Raw genomic sequence first — 16,763 nt, 5'->3', positions numbered from 1 at the left:
ATATACAGAAGAAATGTATTCCATCTGAACCCCAGGGCTAAAATCCACAGAACAACCTAGACCTGGAACTGTATAGCTTTAACTCTTGGTTTCTTCCCAGAGCGCCTTCACTGACGACAGGAATGCCTTTTCAGACCAAATAAACAGCTTTAGAGTATTGACCAGCTCTGGCCATGACCGGCATAAACTTCGGAACCTGGTAGCGTTCATCAAGCGTAGCAAACTGGCATATTGCGAGCGTACAGTCCCCGTTGGTGCGAATGCTCCGCCGATATACACCAACCAGACTAAGAGTTCCGGATGCTCATCCCATACAGGGTCATTGATCGTCTGTTGTAGTTTGGCTAGTAATATAGATGAAATATGTGACTGAATCTAGGGTTAGTAAAGTATTGGAACTGACAGTCAAACAGTATGAACTTTATGGTTTATCTAGGGCAGGGTTCTTGATGGGTTGCAGAGGGACCTACAGGAACAACTAGAGCACACCAAACCGTGCAGCATAGCATGACTGAGCAGTTGTACGCCGCAAGACGACAGCATTCTTGCACTGGAGAGGCGGCCGGCAACGACATTAGCCTAGACTGGATGGAGGCTGTGTGGTTGTTGATAGATGCCATTAGCGTTGGATCGCCCCTGGTATAATAAGGAACGTCCCGGATGCATTGTAATGCGTGTAAATCTTCAAGCACTTGGGTAAACTCCTTGTCGAACAAGTCAGAACGCATCTGGAGTCCAAGTGGTAGCCGAAAGAAGCCTGGGACGAACGGATCCCTTGTCCATTGAAGCTCGGAGAAAGTCGTATGGTCGTATATACGGCGGGATCCTGTCAAGATTGACGAGTTCAAGTCTTGCCTGTGGGAGTAAGAGACAATCGAAGACAGCCATAACAAATTACATTTACTGACCAGAATATGGCCCGTTTAATTCCTGGTGTCAGGTAAACCCCATCTGCTCGACACATATCGAGCAGCCCCTGCACTGCCCCCATGTGAAGCTGGACTTGGGACGTCATGCCCAGCCGGGCCTGGAGTTCAGTATTAGCTTGTGCAGTTATTCAAAATAAATACATACCTCCACCCCAGCTAGCAGCAATATGGTCCCAATGGTAGTTTCTGTAGCAGCCTCACCCAGACGGTTCATCCTGTGACGTATATGGCTGATTGTCTGGCCCCGGTACCTGAGACACTCCAGGTCAATGCTGCCGTCAGTCGCCGCAAAGGCGAGCGAGAGCATAACCGCATTCAAGAGGGCAGGATCACCAAAGCCAGTTCGAAACACCGACTTAAAATCTTGAAATGAAAGCTCTTCTGCAATGCTAAAGACCGGCTCGGGAGCCTGCCTAGCTCTGTCTAACCGTTTTATAAGTTTACTGTAGAGGATATTTGACTGAGGAGCTTACAGTCCCCAAGTAGCGTTTGAAGTCTCGATAAATCCACTGCAAATGCCTGGAAGGGATCAAGTGTGCCTGCGGACAGGCGACAGAGTGGCCCGGTCAGACTCCCCGGGTGCGTCATCTGCTCTACTGGTGCCTGCCTTAGCCGCTTTTTTGGACGATCTTTCAAACTCATTACGTGGAAGTTGTCTTTTGACTCTTGTTGCTGCTTTCGCTTTCTCCCCAGGGCTTGCTTTACGGCGTGTGAGCGGGCCACACGCCGTTGGGTTTGATCGTTCACGTCATCTGGGCCCTGGATGGCGATGAACTGGAAGCGCTCAGCTGGGATGAGTTAGTATCGATGATTGACGAGTGACTGCCGGTGGTCTCGACAGACCTGTAGATTCCTTACCCGCTGGATTTGATGAGGCCATTTTGTGTAAGAGGGTAAGGGTGAGTGCTTATGCTTCGGCGAGATCAGTCTCACTGGATTACAAATCAGCCATACTCGATCGGGAAGTATCTCTTTCCCCGATTCGGAAGTATGTCGTCTTCACTTTCTGAAGTGGAATTATCTCGCTTCCTTTCAGGGAAGAACCTCATTGCGGCAGTTTGTCATCATACTATGGAAACATGGCTATATAAGAGTTGGAGTGGAACATGAGTTAGCCAAGCTACAACACTATTCATTTCTATTGTATACTCCCCCTTTTATAACTTAAATGCACTATCATGGCAGAAACACGCCTATTCAAGCCGTTAAAGATTGGAAACGTCGAAATCAACCACCGGATTGCGATGGCTCCACTCACTCGCTTCCGGGCAACTGACGACCGCATTCCAACCCCTCTGATGAAAGAATACTACGGCCAGCGAGCGTCTGTACCAGGCACTCTGATCCTTAGCGAGGGGACCTTCATCTCACCGTCAGCATGCGGCGGCTTCGCCAACGCGCCCGGAATCTGGAATGAAGAGCAAGTCGCAGCGTGGAAGACAATCACGGAAGAAGTCCACCGCAAAGGCAGCGCCATATTTTGTCAAATCTTTGCAATGGGTCGGGCCGCCAATGGAGAAGTTGCCACTAAGGATGGAGTGCGCATTATAGGGCCGAGTGCTATTCCCATTGATGAAGATGCTCCTGTACCACACGCTATGACCGTTGAAGAAATCAGGCAGACGGTGTCGGACTTTGCGAATGCCGCGAGAAATGCAATTAGGGCTGGCTTTGACGGGGTTGAGGTTCACGGGGCGAATGGCTATCTTGCTGATCAGTTTATCCAAGATACCAGCAACCATCGAGACGACGAGTATGGCGGAAATGTGGAGAACAGGTCTCGCTTTATCAACGAAGTCATGGAAGCCGCTGTCGATGCTGTCGGTCCAGAACGTGTTGGACTTCGTCTCAGCCCGTGGAGCCAGTTCCAGGGGATGGGAATGCAGAACCCAGTACCGCAATTCACCCACATTATCAACATAGCCAGTGCACTGGATCTGGCATATCTGCACCTGGTGGAAGCACGGATATCTGGCAGCAACGATTTTGAAGGAAATGAGCCGTTGGACTTTGCATACAAACTGTGGGATGGCCCGATTCTCGTTGCAGGTGGGTATAAGCCGCTGGAAGCACAGAAGCTGGTTGATCAGGAGTATCCGGACAAGGATATCGTGGTTGTCTTTGGGAGGCATTTCATTGCAAATCCAGATCTGGTGTATCGAGTCAAGGAGGGTTTAGAGCTCACTGCGTATGACCGTGGGACATTTTATGCTTGCAAGTCGCCTGTGGGTTATACAGATTACCCGTTCAGTGTGGAATATCTGGCAAGCGTAAACAATACGACCATCTACTAAACATAGAAGACTGCTGCTGAATTTGAAAAACAATATTTCACTGCCAATGTTCCCAGAGATTATTCCGCCAGTGATCAGGGATGAGCTGGACATGAGTTAATAATAAGTTAGATAAGCTACTATCAATCTACTAACGACCTTTCCAAGTAGCCGAACTAATAAACATTAGCAGGGTGGCGAAGTTGACGTTGTACATACTGTAAGAGTATAATCAAATCTGTTAGGGCTGGTAGGGATCGCCATTAACCTCAGCCCTAAGTTCGTATTGCCTCCGGTAATTTGGTTACTGAGCTACAGCCCTAATCAAAATCTGGGGGAAAAAAAACATCCGCTGCATTCGAGCCTTGTATATAGATGCATTTGCTGTTTAGAAAATATTATTGCCCGTAATAAAGCAAGCTAAATCACTTGGCACCTGCTCAGACTTGACTAATTCCACCGCCGTCTCTTCAACGTGCCCGCCACACCCAACTAGCATATGCATCCATCCATCTATCAAGAGCTACTTCAGATCAAAAGCTACTCCTGGTTAAAAAAATTTATAATAAAAGCAAAAACATACAACAGCTGGGATTCGCATGTGGTCACCCACCATACTACTAACCAGCCGGCGTGTGGCTTAAGTACGGCTGAGCGGACGGGAAGCCCTGTTCTCCACACCCTGTGGTCGTATGTACTGGACGCAGCTAGAGAGTGGAATATAAAGTAACTGGTTTTCTTTCCTTATATTATATCTCCATCGCAGCAAAATGCCAATAAGACAGCCGACAGCCGCAACCACTGCTATGACGATAGCCGCTTCGGCTACGGAACTCAGCCCCCCTCTTCGCGGGGGCCAGGGGTGGTAATCGTAATCTGGTGTTGGTGATGGTTGTGCATGTTGTGCAATATTGTCAGTATATAATACAGTCTTTCCTGCGACGGTGAGACTCTCGGCGTCACAGAAGGACGGTTCCTCGGGGTAGTTGATGTTTCTATATGCGTGGATGAGGTTCGGGGAGCAGTGGACTTTGATATCGGAATCGATATCGAGTCTTGCGGCGCGGGTGAGGTTTGTGAAGTTTACTCTGCAGGAGTTTTAGTCCTGTTTTAGTTCTGTTATCGTATACGGTAATACAAATAAGGGATCTTTGTGTGTCTTACATTGCAACATCACCTCGTAAATATATCTCCCCGGCTTGTTCGAGGGCAGAGTAAATCTCTACTGGTGATGAGGCATTCACGGTGAATGTGGCATCTGTAGATCTCAGACCATACAGGTCGATGCTAGATAGCATTGTTAGTATAGGTTCTCAATATCAATAAGTCCGGCGTAATGTACGTTGGTAAATGACCGACAAGCTCAAACAGGCCATGCAGTGTTCGAAGCGATGGAAGAAATACCCCAGCCATGTCCGTATGGTTGGATACAACAAGCAGCCCTCCCTGGGTTATCTCTAGTCTCCGGGCGTCGTCCTCTAGTTCCCCCAGACTTTCGAGCTTGGGGGTTGACAGGCTGGCCAGTTAGTAAAAGTAGAAGTATTTAGTAGTATGGTTAGGACAAACAAACCTTCGGACATGGCCGTTGACCACCAGATCTCGCACGCTCACGAGACCAGGAAGGTCTATATCCACCGCATCAGTCCTGTCGTTTACGATTTCCGTGAACGGATCAGTGGGGATCTCGAGGCTGGGATCGACTTTTTCGAGGGCAGGAAAGGAGACACTAGATAATACATAGTTGTCGGTCAGGTAAATAAAAAAGCTGTGTGTTTGAAAAAGGCATGGCATACTTTGTCCAAGTCCCAGCCACCCTACTCATAGACACGTTCTTCAGCGCCCTGGGTAAAGTCCAGCTTCCCGGGAACTTCTTCCAACCGCGGCATCTGGATGCTTCGCAGTCCTCGTGTTTTGTACAGCTGGAACAAGACCTATCAAGAGACTAAGACACTTGCCATAATATCGGGCAAGCCATATGTACATAATATCTGAGGTCATGCGCTGGTCCAGTTTGCCGGGGTTGTCTTGAGGCTGTCAGGGCTGAGGTGGGCTACCAGGTATCTGTGGAGCGGTTATAAACGAGGCTTTTGCTTGAAACCAATTGTTCTGCTGACTGTATACTTTTCTTGAAGACAGTCTGGCTGTTCTGGATATCGGTACAGGTACAGTTGATTATAGCATCCAGCCCTATCAGTCATTAATTTTAAATAATAACCCCGCTAGTCAAGTATATTCTGCCCTGGCTTGCTTTTATGCCATTTGGAGACGCGATGGCGCAACTGCCGAGTTCCGATGCGGGGGAGGGGCAATAAATAATAAAATAGAACAACAAATACATTATCTTTTAAAATTCTAAATCGAAATGAAGACCATAACTGCTTCTCATCTCCGCCACCACTGGCTCAACAAACACGAAATCGCCCTGCTGGACGTCCGAGAAGAAGGCCCTTACTCACACTCCCACCCCCTCTGGGCCATCAGCGTCCCAGTCTCAGAAATCGAAGCAAAACTCCCCCCTCTCGTCCCGCGTCTCTCCGTCCCAGTTGTCGTTTACGACAATGGCGAGGGATACGTTGAAAATGCCGTCCGCCGTATTCAAGCCCTAGGATACACGGACGTGTCAATCCTGCAGGACGGCCTCAAGGGATACGCCGCCGTCGGCGAAGTCTACCGCGACGTCGGCGTTCCATCGAAAGCATTCGGGGAGCTGGTCGAGGCAATAAACCACACCCCGTCTCTCTCCGCTCGCGAAGCAAAAGAGATGATCCTCTCAAATAGAGATAGTAGTAATGTCGCCGTCTTGGATGCGCGTCGGTTCTCGGAGTACAACACGATGAGCATCCCGCGCGGCCGCAGCTGTCCTGGCGGGGAACTGCTGTATCGGTTCTTTGAGGCTGTGCCGGAGCCTGATACGACGGTTGTTGTGAATTGTGCGGGGAGGACGAGGAGTATTGTGGGTGCGCAGAGTCTGATTCATGCGGCGGTGCCGAATAGAGTGCTTGCGTTGAGGAATGGGACGATTGGGTGGACGTTGGAGGGGTTGAGTCTGGATAGCAAGAAGACGGAGAGGGTGGAGAAGCCAGAAAAAGAGGCATTGGAACGGGCGAGGGAGCGTGCGGTTGAGTGGGCTGGGTATGTTGGTGTGAAGCTTATTGATGGGGAGCAACTGGCTGGGTTTGTCAAGGAGGAGCGGACGCTGTATCTCCTGGATGTACGGGATCCGGAGGAGTATGCCCTCAACCGTCCTGACGGCTTTGTGAATGCCCCTGGTGGCCAGCTCGTCCAGGCTACGGACGAATGGGTCGGTGTACGAGGAGCGCGGCTGGTTCTATATGATACCGACGGCGTCCGCGCACGCATGACAGCAAGCTGGCTTCTACAATTAGGATGGGAAGTATATGTCTTTGACGAGCAGTCCGCCATCCCCAATGATCTCTCAGTCCCTGCGATCCCTGCATGGAATACTCCGAAATCGGGTGGGATATCAATCGACGAGTTCAAGACCCTCCCTGCAAAGACCGTGGTTGATCTCGCGCGCAGCCCTGTCTACAGCAAAGGCCATATCCCAGAGTCGTGGTTCGCATCCGGCCCCGAACTCGCTCGCGACTTGAAGAACCTCCCTGACGGAGACGGGCCTATTATCTTAACATCGCCCGATGGAGTTATTGCAGCAGCGAACATCGAAGAAGCACGCAAGTCCATCTCTCCGCGTGAGGTTCTGTATCTAGTCGGAGGAACGGCAGCCTGGGTGGATAGCGGGAATAGCCTTGAGGCCGAGGCAAGGTGGCTTTCGGAGCCGATCGATGTGTATAAGCGGCCGTATGAAGGGACGGAGAATGCACGAGAGGCCATGCAGGGGTATCTCGACTGGGAGTATGGGCTTGTTGCGCAGCTGGCGAATGATGGCGTTGCTGGGTTCCATGTTGTAAGGCGAAGGCAGTCAGTAGAATAGTTAATACTATCCCTCTATCACTAGAGTAGTTATATATGCAAGTAAGCTCTAGTTGTTGTTCTTGCTAGTCTTTAACACATCTTCCCGCAACACCGGAATCTCAACACCGACAGCCTTCCACTCTTCTCCAACGAGAACACAAACTCATCCAGACCTCTCCCTCCTTACTGCAACTCAACATCCAGCCAACCACGACACGCAAGTCGGGCCATCATTATCCGCCAGCTCCGTGATCGCACCTGCCGGGAATGGCACCTTCTGGATTAGGAACAGGAAACCACCCAGTGCGGGGAAGGCACGACGGAGGAAGACCATGGCCGCGTTTTACAAAAGATCGCCAGCCAGGCGACGGTGTTTCTTGACTCTTCGGCTGTTCTACAGCTGCATCAGAACATACATTCAACGTACGTTTCTTCATACCTAGGTTACCAAGTGAATAAATATAACTAACCGACCCCTCCGGTAACCTGCGGGATCGCGCTCCTAGCGCGATCCCGCCAGCCAAACGGCCAGACGGGCCAAACGGCCAACCTCTTGTAAAAATCACATCCCCAATTTCAACGCGTCATTATTCCACCACAACATGGCCAAATTTAATCAGGAAGTCGAAGATCGAATGCTTGCTGCTATAAGCGCCTTAAAAAATCAACAAAAACCAAATATCTCGAAAACTGCGCGAGAATTTAAGCTAAATCAGCGAACTCTTGACGCGCGATGGAAGGGCAGAGTTTCTCTTGTTCAGCGACCACCTACCAACCTGAAGCTGAATTTAGAAGAAGATAAAGCACTCTGCAAATATCTAGATACTCTGGAAGGATTCCTTATACGGCCATTACCGCGAATAATCGTGAATGCAGCCAATACTATTCTAAAAGAATCTCATACCGATCTAGCAACTCCACCCCCAGTTGTCGGAGAACATTGGCTTCAACACTGGCTTAAACGCCATCCTCAGTATCAAAAAAAACGTTTTCGAGCTATTAAGATTGATCGGAAGCGGGCTCAGGATAAAGAAAATATCGCTAGCTGGTTTGAATCTCTCAGAAAGGTCATTGAACTTAATGGTATTGTAGAGGATGATATATGGAACTTCAACAAAACCGGCTTCCGCATTGGGATAGGCAGGGATCAATGGGTAATTACTCGAGATGCGCCTGGAGATAAGCCTTATATTAGTATCTCATCAGAACGAGAATCAATTACAGTGGTTGAAGCAGTATCTACAGGTGGTTGGAGCGCTCCTCCGCTTATTATTGTACGGGGTAATAGTATCCTTCAAGGATGGTTTGACAACACCAAAATTGAAGGCCAATACTATATAGCCACCTCCGAAAACGGCTTCATGACCGATGAGCTAGGTTTTCAATGGATACAGAACTTCTGGCGCGATACTAAGAACAAGCGGAAAGGTCAATATACACTACTTATCTGTGATGGCTTTGAGTCTTATTGCAAGAAAGAATTCATTGAATTCTGCGAGGATCACAGTATTATTCTATTCTTTCTTCCACCTCATTCAAGCCATATCCTGCAGCCGCTTGATGTTGGAGTATTCCATGCAATGAAGCACTGGCATTCTGAAGCAGTACTAGAGGCAACATATTCAGGATGTGACCGCTTCAATAAAATTGAATTCCTGCATGCTCTCTCCTCAATACGCACCAAAACTCTGAAGAAAACAACTATCAGGCATGGCTTCAGGGATACAGGAATATCACCATTTAACCCAGCTATTGTTCTTGATCAAATTGCTGAGCCAGCGCGGCCAGCAACCCCGTCAACACCTAGCAGTCATGATATCTTATCAATTGGCAGTACACCAAAAACAGCAGAGCGCTTCCAGAACCTGCGGGATAAGATTATTCATTTACATGATATTCAACCCTCTATCATTCATGACGGCCTGGAAAAGATCATTAGCGGAGCTACTCAATTAGTCTCGTATGCAGAGACTATGCAGGAAGAGGTGCGGCGCTATACAGAGCCCTCTAGGCAGCGCGCAGAGCGAGCAACTGCCTCTAAGCATCATTTACACTCTGGAGGGGTTGTATCTAGTTCTACTGCTCAAGCAATGAAGCGCCGTGAAGTTAAAATTAACTTTAGTAATGAAAAAAGGAAGTGGAAGCGGAAATATACTAAAGTGCTCTCTGAATTTATTCAGACCTGCAAGGATAAGGGACGCATCCAAAAGAGAGTACAAAAGGTTCGTCGGAAAGCAGGAGAATAAGGCTTTTATTTGTATCTACTTTTATTATGATAGCTTTAATATTCGTTGAGAAATTCGCTTCTGAATAGCTTCATGCATAAAGTTGGCCGTTTGGCCCGTCTGGCCGTTTGGCTGGCGGGATCGCGCTAGGAGCGCGATCCCGCAGGTTACCGGAGGGGTCGGTTAATTGGCCATATCATAAAAAGGCGAATATAGCCGCGTGACAGCAACAGCACCCAAATACCGCGTCGGCGCGATGTGGAATGTGATCCTCACTTCAACCTTCCCGGTAACTGAATATGCAATCGAGTCACAACCCCGAAACCCGGGAGGATATACCGACTTCACCATAAGTCAATGGACCAACACAGGCGGCCAGCAACCGGGGTAACTGGAAAAGCAAAGCTCTACGGCGGGGTTGCTGTTGGCACCAATGTCAAGTTTTACACTTACAGGAAGTCGGATGGACAGCTCAACGGATTACACGGTCTCTTCCGAATATACTTCTGGGGTTGATTTCGGGGTCTCGGCAACGAATGTGCCAGTGTAGATGTCGCAAATTGGCTCACTGAAATCGCTGGCTCTCACAGGCACCTGGTCTGGTTCGTAATGCCTGCGTAGTGAATTATCAGATAAAGACGGCGATCAATCTGCGGTCGAGTCGATGATTTCCATCAATGTACAGTTGCTGTATACTAGTGACAGAACTTGAAAATTTGAAAAGTGAATGCGATCAGACTCAAACAGTCTTAATATTGACGTCAGACATCGCAGTGCGTTATGTTAGAAGATAATATAGTTATCAATGTTTATAAACTGCATGCTAAACTAAACCAAAAACACAAATCAATAGCTCCTGTCGACAGAAAGTGGAGAACGTCAACCAGATGCATTCTGATAGGGGCCCAAGCATCTTCGTTTACCTCCGCGCTATCCATAGAGATTCAACAGAATACCGATTCTAGTATGATGGGTACTACCCTCACATCAACCGGTCAAACTGCCTTCTGGCACCGTAGAACTGAGCCGCAAAGCTTAGGTTAACATCAATCTTCCATACATAGAGAGGAAAGCCAACTCACACAAGCCGCACAGTAGGGTCCTCGACCATGGACAACATGGCTTGCAACGCCATTCACGAAGCCTACCGGTTGGGCTGTATACTGCTGCCAATTCCAGGACTTTTCATGGGCTGGGGTTATGCCATCGCATGACGGACAGTCTGTATGGAAGGCGTTGATGGAGTAGTACCATGTAACCTCGCCGTTTGGGAGAACCTGTAGAGATATGGTAAACGATCTAATCCTTCCGTGGGTTCGGGGTTGTTAGGATAGGACATGACAAACTATTGGGTAACCCATGGGATCCAAATTAATCGAGTTGGAGTGGTAGTAGTAGTAGCGGGTGGTATCTGTGATGGATAAAGATAGAGCTGTCAGAAATCTTCAGCTCGACCTATCCAGGTATTTATGCAAGTCTACGTCTCAGCCTCGTCCGGCAATCCGTCAAGTCGGCGATTCAGCCTCAGCTTAGACACTGGCGCTTATACTATTATTGCTACAGGTTGGCTGGTGGGTCACGCGTCAGCCTGCAGACTGTCGACTGGCTAAGAGGCTTGTCATCCTTCAGGCCAATTAGTTTGTATAATCATGCAGATTGACGCATCTGGATCTTTGAAAGCCTCGGGCGCCAATCTCGTATTCTGGATTGGATACAGCAGATGACAACCGGATTAGAGGCTCTTAGCCTCTTACTTAAGACCCTTTGGTGCAGCGGCAAAATCCTTTAGCAGACAGCCCGGGTGTTACTACGTATTTCTCAGGCAAGAGAAATCTGTATCTCAAACGAAACCTGTATTTTTCAGGTACGCAAGTCGCTCGGAAATATTTGCCGATCCAATGCCGTATGTAGTCATTTTATTTGATACTAGTACAATGCAGATGCGTCATCTACGAACTAATCGCGTATTCTAGTCCCAAACTCGTGAGGACGGTATCTTCGTCAACTGCAGTATGCAAGTTATGTTAACTGTAGGCTAATCGTACGGAGCCAGCAGCGTGTGAGTACAGTCGGAAATATTCTCCGCTTGCTCACTTGCTCCACCTCATGATTGGAGTTACGCAACTTACTTGTTTTAAGACTCCTCTGAGACTTTCAACAAGCCGCTGAAGTTCCAGGAAAGTATCATGAACTCCTCTAACACACAGCGCTCTCGCCAGCCAGAAGACCAGCCTCAGTCACGGGATTCCCTCGATGTTACGGCCACCGCGGGGCCCAGCTCTTATTGCCAAGAGAGGAAGATGGAAGTATGGACGTTGGGTCCTTTAGTGACGGATATGCAGACTGACTATATTTTAACCGCCAGTGTCATGGAAGCCCGTGTCAACACTGTGCCAAAGACAGGGTTGACCGTGTCCACCCGGGGGGCAGCGACAGCCAACAACCCAACCAGCTAAAGCGCAAGGCTGGAGAGTTAGTTCTTGAATCTTGCGCTTCTGGCCGACGCGCCGGCGCATGTCATCGGCGACATCGAAGACGCATTCTATGCCCTCTTTGGTGCATAACTCGCAAGCAGACTGTCCGCTGCGGAGTTGGCACTGGTCAATGTCAGTGGACTTCTACGCAATGAAGAGAGGGCCGAGAGGTAAACTCTTGGTTTGCGCTTCTTGCACGCTACGCAGGCCTTGGAGGCCTTGCGCGCGGGGCCCCGTTCTTCGTTCCCTAAAGAGGGTGACGGGACTATTGGGCGGCATGTTTGCATCGAGGAGTAGTAGTAGAGTCTGCTGAGATATTCAGAGAGCCGCGAGAGTCCGGGGAAGAAAAGGTCAAGATCAAGATCGAGATTCAGCTTCAGTGTTGGCCCGTACGGGTCACATGCGCTCACAATGTCTGGCCTTGCTGCCTTAGGTGTCGCTTAGATGCTGCCACTGATGGCCATTTGCATGTAAAATCAACCAATTTATTCAGGTTTTATCATACTGGTGTTCTATTCGGTTAGAAATATTACCACCCAAGATATGGGCGGGTGCTGACCGGCGAGTAGAGAAAGCGAGACCGATGTATCAGATGTACGAGTGGATAAATTCATCAAAACATTAGTCGCTAGAGTAAGAAATCTATGTCAAATGTACAGCTGTCTGTATCTTCTACTATTCAGTCAAGTCGTAAGCCCTACCATAGAAGCCCAGATGCGCAATCATATTCACCAGTCGCCAGTGGTGCAAGTACCGAACTATTCTAGCTGTATGGATCCTGCCCATGAATCTCTAATAAAGAATGTTTAGCCAGGTTTACTATTGCAACAAATCGGAAGGATCCTTAATATCAATTGGTTTCTCCGGTGCACTCAATCGTGATGCAGACAGTGAATGGGAGTCTCGACCTCCATCTCATAGTAATAGTGAATCCACCTCTATCACGGCGGCTGTCACTGCCGACATACTCGAAGTTCGTTCAAGAGACAGAATAGTATAAAGACGCACCTCTCCTGTTGGTGTCCGCAGTGGACATCAAAGCCGTCTTTCGAATATGCTGCTCTTTGCTCTTCCAGCCATTCTCCTAGGCCTCGTCAGCCTTGGAGCAGCCTTCTGTGGCACGCCAGACCTGACCGACGAGGACCATGCCATCTTGCGCGAGCTGCACGCGAATAGCTCTACCCGGCTGAACACTCGGTCTCTGGCGGTAGACCCAATTCAGGTCTATGTCCACGTTGTCACGGACTCGAAACAGAACGATCTTTATACGGATGATGTCCAGAAGAATGTAGGGCCACATCACATACAGATAGATCACGACCAAAAGCTAACACGGGCAGATCGACGTTCTCAACGAGAGATTTGCGGGCACCCTATTCAACTTCATGCTCGCCGACACCAGGGCTATCGTGTACGAATACGGCAAGGAATTACACGACAACACGGACGCTGATAGATATATCAAGAAACACCACATCGGCACCGCCGACACCCTCAACATCTACTTGGTACCGCGTGTCTATAAGGGGGTTGGGGGATACTCGTAAGTTACGGAGCACTTACAACCTCAACAAGCCAAGCAGCACCAGTCTAACCGATTAATCCCCTATCTAGGACGCTGCCGTGGAACTACAAGCGCTACCCCCAGAGCGACGGCATCGTTCTGGTCCGCGACGAATCCTTAATTGGGAAAGATAAGAAGGCTTCCTTGGGTGTGTCCTTGGTCCACGAAGTTGGCCACTGGCTTGGTCTGGGCCACACCTCTGACGGCGGTTGTAGCGAGCCTGGGGACTACATTGACGATACCCCGGCCCACATTGAGAGGGTGGGAGGTTGTCCAGTTGTATGTGCTCTTATTCCCTTTCTTTCTGTAAACTCCGTCCATCGTGTATGGTGTAGCTACTGATCTCCATCCCATCAGGGCCGCGACACATGCCCGGACATGCCTGGACTGGACCCAATCCATAACTACATGTCCTTTTATTCCGACGACTGCAAGTCGGAATTCACGCCGGGGCAAATCCGGCGCATGGAGGAATCTTGGGAGAAATACAGGGATGCTGAACGTCCTAGGACCACTACGACCACTAAACACAAACACCCAAGCACCAGACATCCCCTCAGTGGTCTCCCTCCTGGCTTACTCCCTCCCTGGCTTCGCCCACACGGCAACCACACTGGCTCTATCCGGACCAGTCACCGTCTAGCACCAAACCTCCTTCTAGCACCAAAACCGCTCCCACAAACACCCAGGCACCCAAGCCGAGTCAGCAAGGCTGAGCCGTTTTGCGGAGTTTGAACTGTGATGTGCAAGTAAGGAGAGGGGGTACCAACGGGTAGTTTCGATGATTGAGCTTCTACAGTTCAAGCTTATATGCTGGCGTTCTCTTGTTAGATCTTATGTTCCTGTTGTTGTCCAGTTTTTCCGACAACTCTACTCCCCTCAGGGCTCTTAACTGAGTACTGCTACTGATACTGATACTGATACTGATATTACCATAACTTATTCCTGTTTACCTATCCAACCCGCCCCCGCTCACTCGCAGCCCACTCGATACTGATACCCTCCCTGGCTAAAGTCGTAATCTTCGACACGAACCGCTCGGTGATCATATACGGCGCAAAGGGCCTCCCGCTATCGCAGGAGGAATTGTACAGCCGGGCAAAGATATCCGCTATCTCATCCATGATCTGCATGTCGTCGTAGGCGTATGACCCGTCTGGAGCGACGAGTAGGCGTCGGTACAGCGCGAGGACGGCGGTGATTATGAATTGCGCGTAGACCCTGTGGTAGTCGTTAGTATATAATAAATTAAATATAATTTGCATGGATAGGATAGGATAGGATAGGATACGTCGGGCTCTGACTGACCAGTATGTCTCTGGGATAATGCCCTGCTGGACTCGGCTGATGTAGAGCAAGGTAGACCGCGCAGCCTGGTAGCACAGCTCTACGCTCGATGGCGGCGGGGGCGAGAAACTATCATAATCTCCTACTGAAGCAGCGGCGTGGATCTTCGTGAGGCAAAAGTAGTATCCCAGATGTATGGACACGCCTCGCAGGTTCAGGTCGTGGAAGAGGGTATCTGGGACACTCCCCTTCGCGAACCCGTCTGGCTGGCACTGGAGAGGAAAGTCGGCCTTCATATCGCTTAATTCTTGGTCAAGTTCCCGGATACACTGCAGCCGTCTCGCCATGGACTGCCGCTGGCCTTGGACGGAGTAGAGGAGGCGGTAGATTCGGGATTTGAGAATCGCCATGCGCAGGTCGGCTGGGTAGAGGAGGGCAGTGGATGAGGGGCAGCTTTCCTCGCCGAAGAAGTGGTAGTCGGCGTATTCTGAAACATAGGTGGCAGGGAGGTCCAGGTCGCAGTCTGCGTCGTTGATTAGGGGTGGTCGAGACCGGCGCAGGGAGTTCTCCTTGTCGATTCCGTATGCAACCCAGAACAGGGCCCGGAGGTGTTGCCCGTTCTGCTTTGGGGTTTTGGTGTTTCCGCCGAGATTGAAGAGGATCTTCACGGCCATGGAGAGTAGAACCTCGCCTGTTTGTGGGAGGCCCAGGGGGCAGATGTACAGTGTCTGTTGGTATGTATTAGGCATGGTCCATGTGCAGTAGGTAGATCTACTTACGAGCAAGAGTAGGGCTTCCAGCGCCCGTACATTGGTATCATGCATAGCCAGTTCCGGCAGTAAAGTAAGAGCTGCCCGGACATAGGCAATGGGATCAACTCCCAATTCAACAAAAACAGGCTCATCGCGGCGAAGACCAGTGACAAGAGCCGTAAACGCAGCGAGACAGGCCCGACTCGCAACATCGATGGACTCCCCGTCGAGGTCAAGCTGCTCGTTGCTATCGCCGAGAAGACGACCTACCTCATCCACATCGACAGCTGGAAACACCGAATACAGCCCGGTGCTCTTGTAATAGTGCAAGGCGCACCGGACAAGACGCGCAGACGGCCATTTCACGACACCGAAACTGACGGGCTCGCTTTCACAGGGAGACCCGACCTCCTCGATCAGCTCGCGGTAGAATCCATCCAGGTCGAATATCGGGTCTGGGTCGCAAAACGGCATATGCCACTGAAAGGCCGCAATCGCCGTGTCGAATCTGCCTGGCTCCTCCAGACGGGGGCCGGCATAGCGCAGAATGGGAGACGGCCGTTTCTGTGCCCGCAACTCCTCCTCGAGCTGTTGAATCTGGGCCCTGGTATCGGCCAATTTCCTGGACACGCAGTTAATTAATATGAAAAAAGAAGCAAAAAGCAAACGGATTCTTCAGCCTTTAGCCTTCCCACTTACTGGTGGATCGTTTTCCGGGGGCGGGCTGGCAACGGGGTGAAGACGCAAGGAACCGCAGCCAGGCGGCAGGTTTCGCAGGCGGGCTTGGCCCTATCGCAGCGGATCTGTAATCTCAAATCGCACGTTCAGGATTGGTCAGTGGCGCTGCATCGGGTTTCGTAGTTCGTACCTTGCGGTGGCGGCAGAGATGGCAGGCGTTGCCCATGCCGCGGCGATTAAGCCTGCCGGTGGGAGTATAGCTCGACATGGCTGAGCGTTCTAATCGCAGCAGCGATGGCGCAGTCTAGGTCGAAAAGGGTTCGTTGTATCCACTCGACAGATTCCGACCCGATTCCGACCAGAAATATTCGAATATTCTGATACTGGACCCCCTGATAGCGGCTGAGTCAGCGGGCGCTGTTGATTCCGGCAGTGCTGATTGGCCAGATTGAGTGTCGCTGAGTCAGCGGGACGTGTGCCTCCCGAAGCCCTAATTGACCTCGCTCGCAGATTGAGTGACGATGCGGAGCTGCCGGGGCTTGATATGGTGATATATGGAGTCGCAGCTGCTGGCGGACCCTCTGACGAAGCAGCCACGGGCCCCTCACCCCATCCTGCAGGAGACGCGTCGCTGTTCAACGACGCAGC

General features: G+C 50.2%; 6 protein-coding genes across 6 annotated transcripts; 3 read left to right on the top strand and 3 right to left on the bottom strand.

Annotated features, from left to right (window-relative positions):
* Nucleotides 1-78: 78 nt before the first annotated feature.
* ASPSYDRAFT_1153861 (uncharacterized protein) lies at nt 79-1,809 on the bottom strand (the record flags this gene model as incomplete). The annotated part of the gene is made up of 6 exons (XM_040840002.1): nt 79-369; nt 471-850; nt 883-1,027; nt 1,075-1,352; nt 1,403-1,717; nt 1,773-1,809. The coding sequence occupies 6 exons, from the start codon at nt 1,807-1,809 to the stop codon at nt 79-81; spliced, it is 1,446 nt and encodes a 481-aa protein (XP_040707167.1).
* A 298-nt stretch (nt 1,810-2,107) lies between these two features.
* On the top strand, nt 2,108-3,223 carry ASPSYDRAFT_53065 (alkene reductase; the record flags this gene model as incomplete). Its single annotated transcript, XM_040848612.1, has 1 exon — nt 2,108-3,223. One exon carries the CDS (start codon nt 2,108-2,110, stop codon nt 3,221-3,223), a length of 1,116 nt encoding a protein of 371 aa, XP_040707166.1.
* Nucleotides 3,224-4,108: 885 nt separating this feature from the next.
* ASPSYDRAFT_224678 (uncharacterized protein) lies at nt 4,109-5,110 on the bottom strand. Its single transcript, XM_040844112.1, has 5 exons — nt 4,996-5,110; nt 4,773-4,928; nt 4,545-4,718; nt 4,367-4,489; nt 4,109-4,307 (listed from the first exon to the last, which is right to left on the bottom strand). The coding sequence occupies exons 1-5, from the start codon at nt 5,022-5,024 to the stop codon at nt 4,286-4,288; spliced, it is 504 nt and encodes a 167-aa protein (XP_040707165.1). The 5' UTR covers nt 5,025-5,110; the 3' UTR covers nt 4,109-4,285.
* A 454-nt stretch (nt 5,111-5,564) lies between these two features.
* Nucleotides 5,565-7,154, top strand: ASPSYDRAFT_140027 (uncharacterized protein; the record flags this gene model as incomplete). Its single annotated transcript, XM_040841004.1, has 1 exon — nt 5,565-7,154. One exon carries the CDS (start codon nt 5,565-5,567, stop codon nt 7,152-7,154), a length of 1,590 nt encoding a protein of 529 aa, XP_040707164.1.
* A 5,734-nt stretch (nt 7,155-12,888) lies between these two features.
* Nucleotides 12,889-14,133, top strand: ASPSYDRAFT_25440 (zinc metalloprotease; the record flags this gene model as incomplete). The annotated part of the gene is made up of 4 exons (XM_040844163.1): nt 12,889-13,122; nt 13,175-13,377; nt 13,449-13,677; nt 13,756-14,133. 4 exons carry the CDS (start codon nt 12,889-12,891, stop codon nt 14,131-14,133), a joined length of 1,044 nt encoding a protein of 347 aa, XP_040707163.1.
* A 29-nt stretch (nt 14,134-14,162) lies between these two features.
* ASPSYDRAFT_165796 (uncharacterized protein) lies at nt 14,163-16,659 on the bottom strand. Its single transcript, XM_040843368.1, has 5 exons — nt 16,306-16,659; nt 16,137-16,240; nt 15,465-16,041; nt 14,707-15,413; nt 14,163-14,619 (listed from the first exon to the last, which is right to left on the bottom strand). Exons 1-5 carry the CDS (start codon nt 16,381-16,383, stop codon nt 14,352-14,354), a joined length of 1,734 nt encoding a protein of 577 aa, XP_040707162.1. The 5' UTR covers nt 16,384-16,659; the 3' UTR covers nt 14,163-14,351.
* Nucleotides 16,660-16,763: the final 104 nt, after the last annotated feature.

This window comes from Aspergillus sydowii (genome assembly GCF_001890705.1).
Source record: "Aspergillus sydowii CBS 593.65 unplaced genomic scaffold ASPSYscaffold_1, whole genome shotgun sequence".
In the NCBI taxonomy this organism is placed as follows: Eukaryota; Fungi; Ascomycota; class Eurotiomycetes; order Eurotiales; family Aspergillaceae; genus Aspergillus; species Aspergillus sydowii.
This window is presented reverse-complemented; position numbering and strand designations above follow the sequence as displayed.

Excerpts from the sequence above, each read along its gene's own strand:
- ASPSYDRAFT_224678 (XM_040844112.1), bottom strand. The coding sequence starts at position 5,024 with ATGAGTAGGGTGGCTGGGACTTGGACAAA. Across the intron at positions 4,929-4,995 it reads GTGGCTGGGACTTGGACAAA|TGTCTCCTTTCCTGCCCTCG; the intron begins GTATGCCATGCC and ends TGTATTATCTAG. Across the intron at positions 4,719-4,772 it reads GTCAACGGCCATGTCCGAAG|CCTGTCAACCCCCAAGCTCG; the intron begins GTTTGTTTGTCC and ends CTAACTGGCCAG.
- ASPSYDRAFT_165796 (XM_040843368.1), bottom strand. The coding sequence starts at position 16,383 with ATGTCGAGCTATACTCCCACCGGCAGGCTTAATCGCCGCGGCATGGGC. Across the intron at positions 15,414-15,464 it reads TGGAAGCCCTACTCTTGCTC|ACACTGTACATCTGCCCCCT; the intron begins GTAAGTAGATCT and ends ACATACCAACAG. Across the intron at positions 14,620-14,706 it reads ATTATCCCAGAGACATACTG|GGTCTACGCGCAATTCATAA; the intron begins GTCAGTCAGAGC and ends CGACTACCACAG.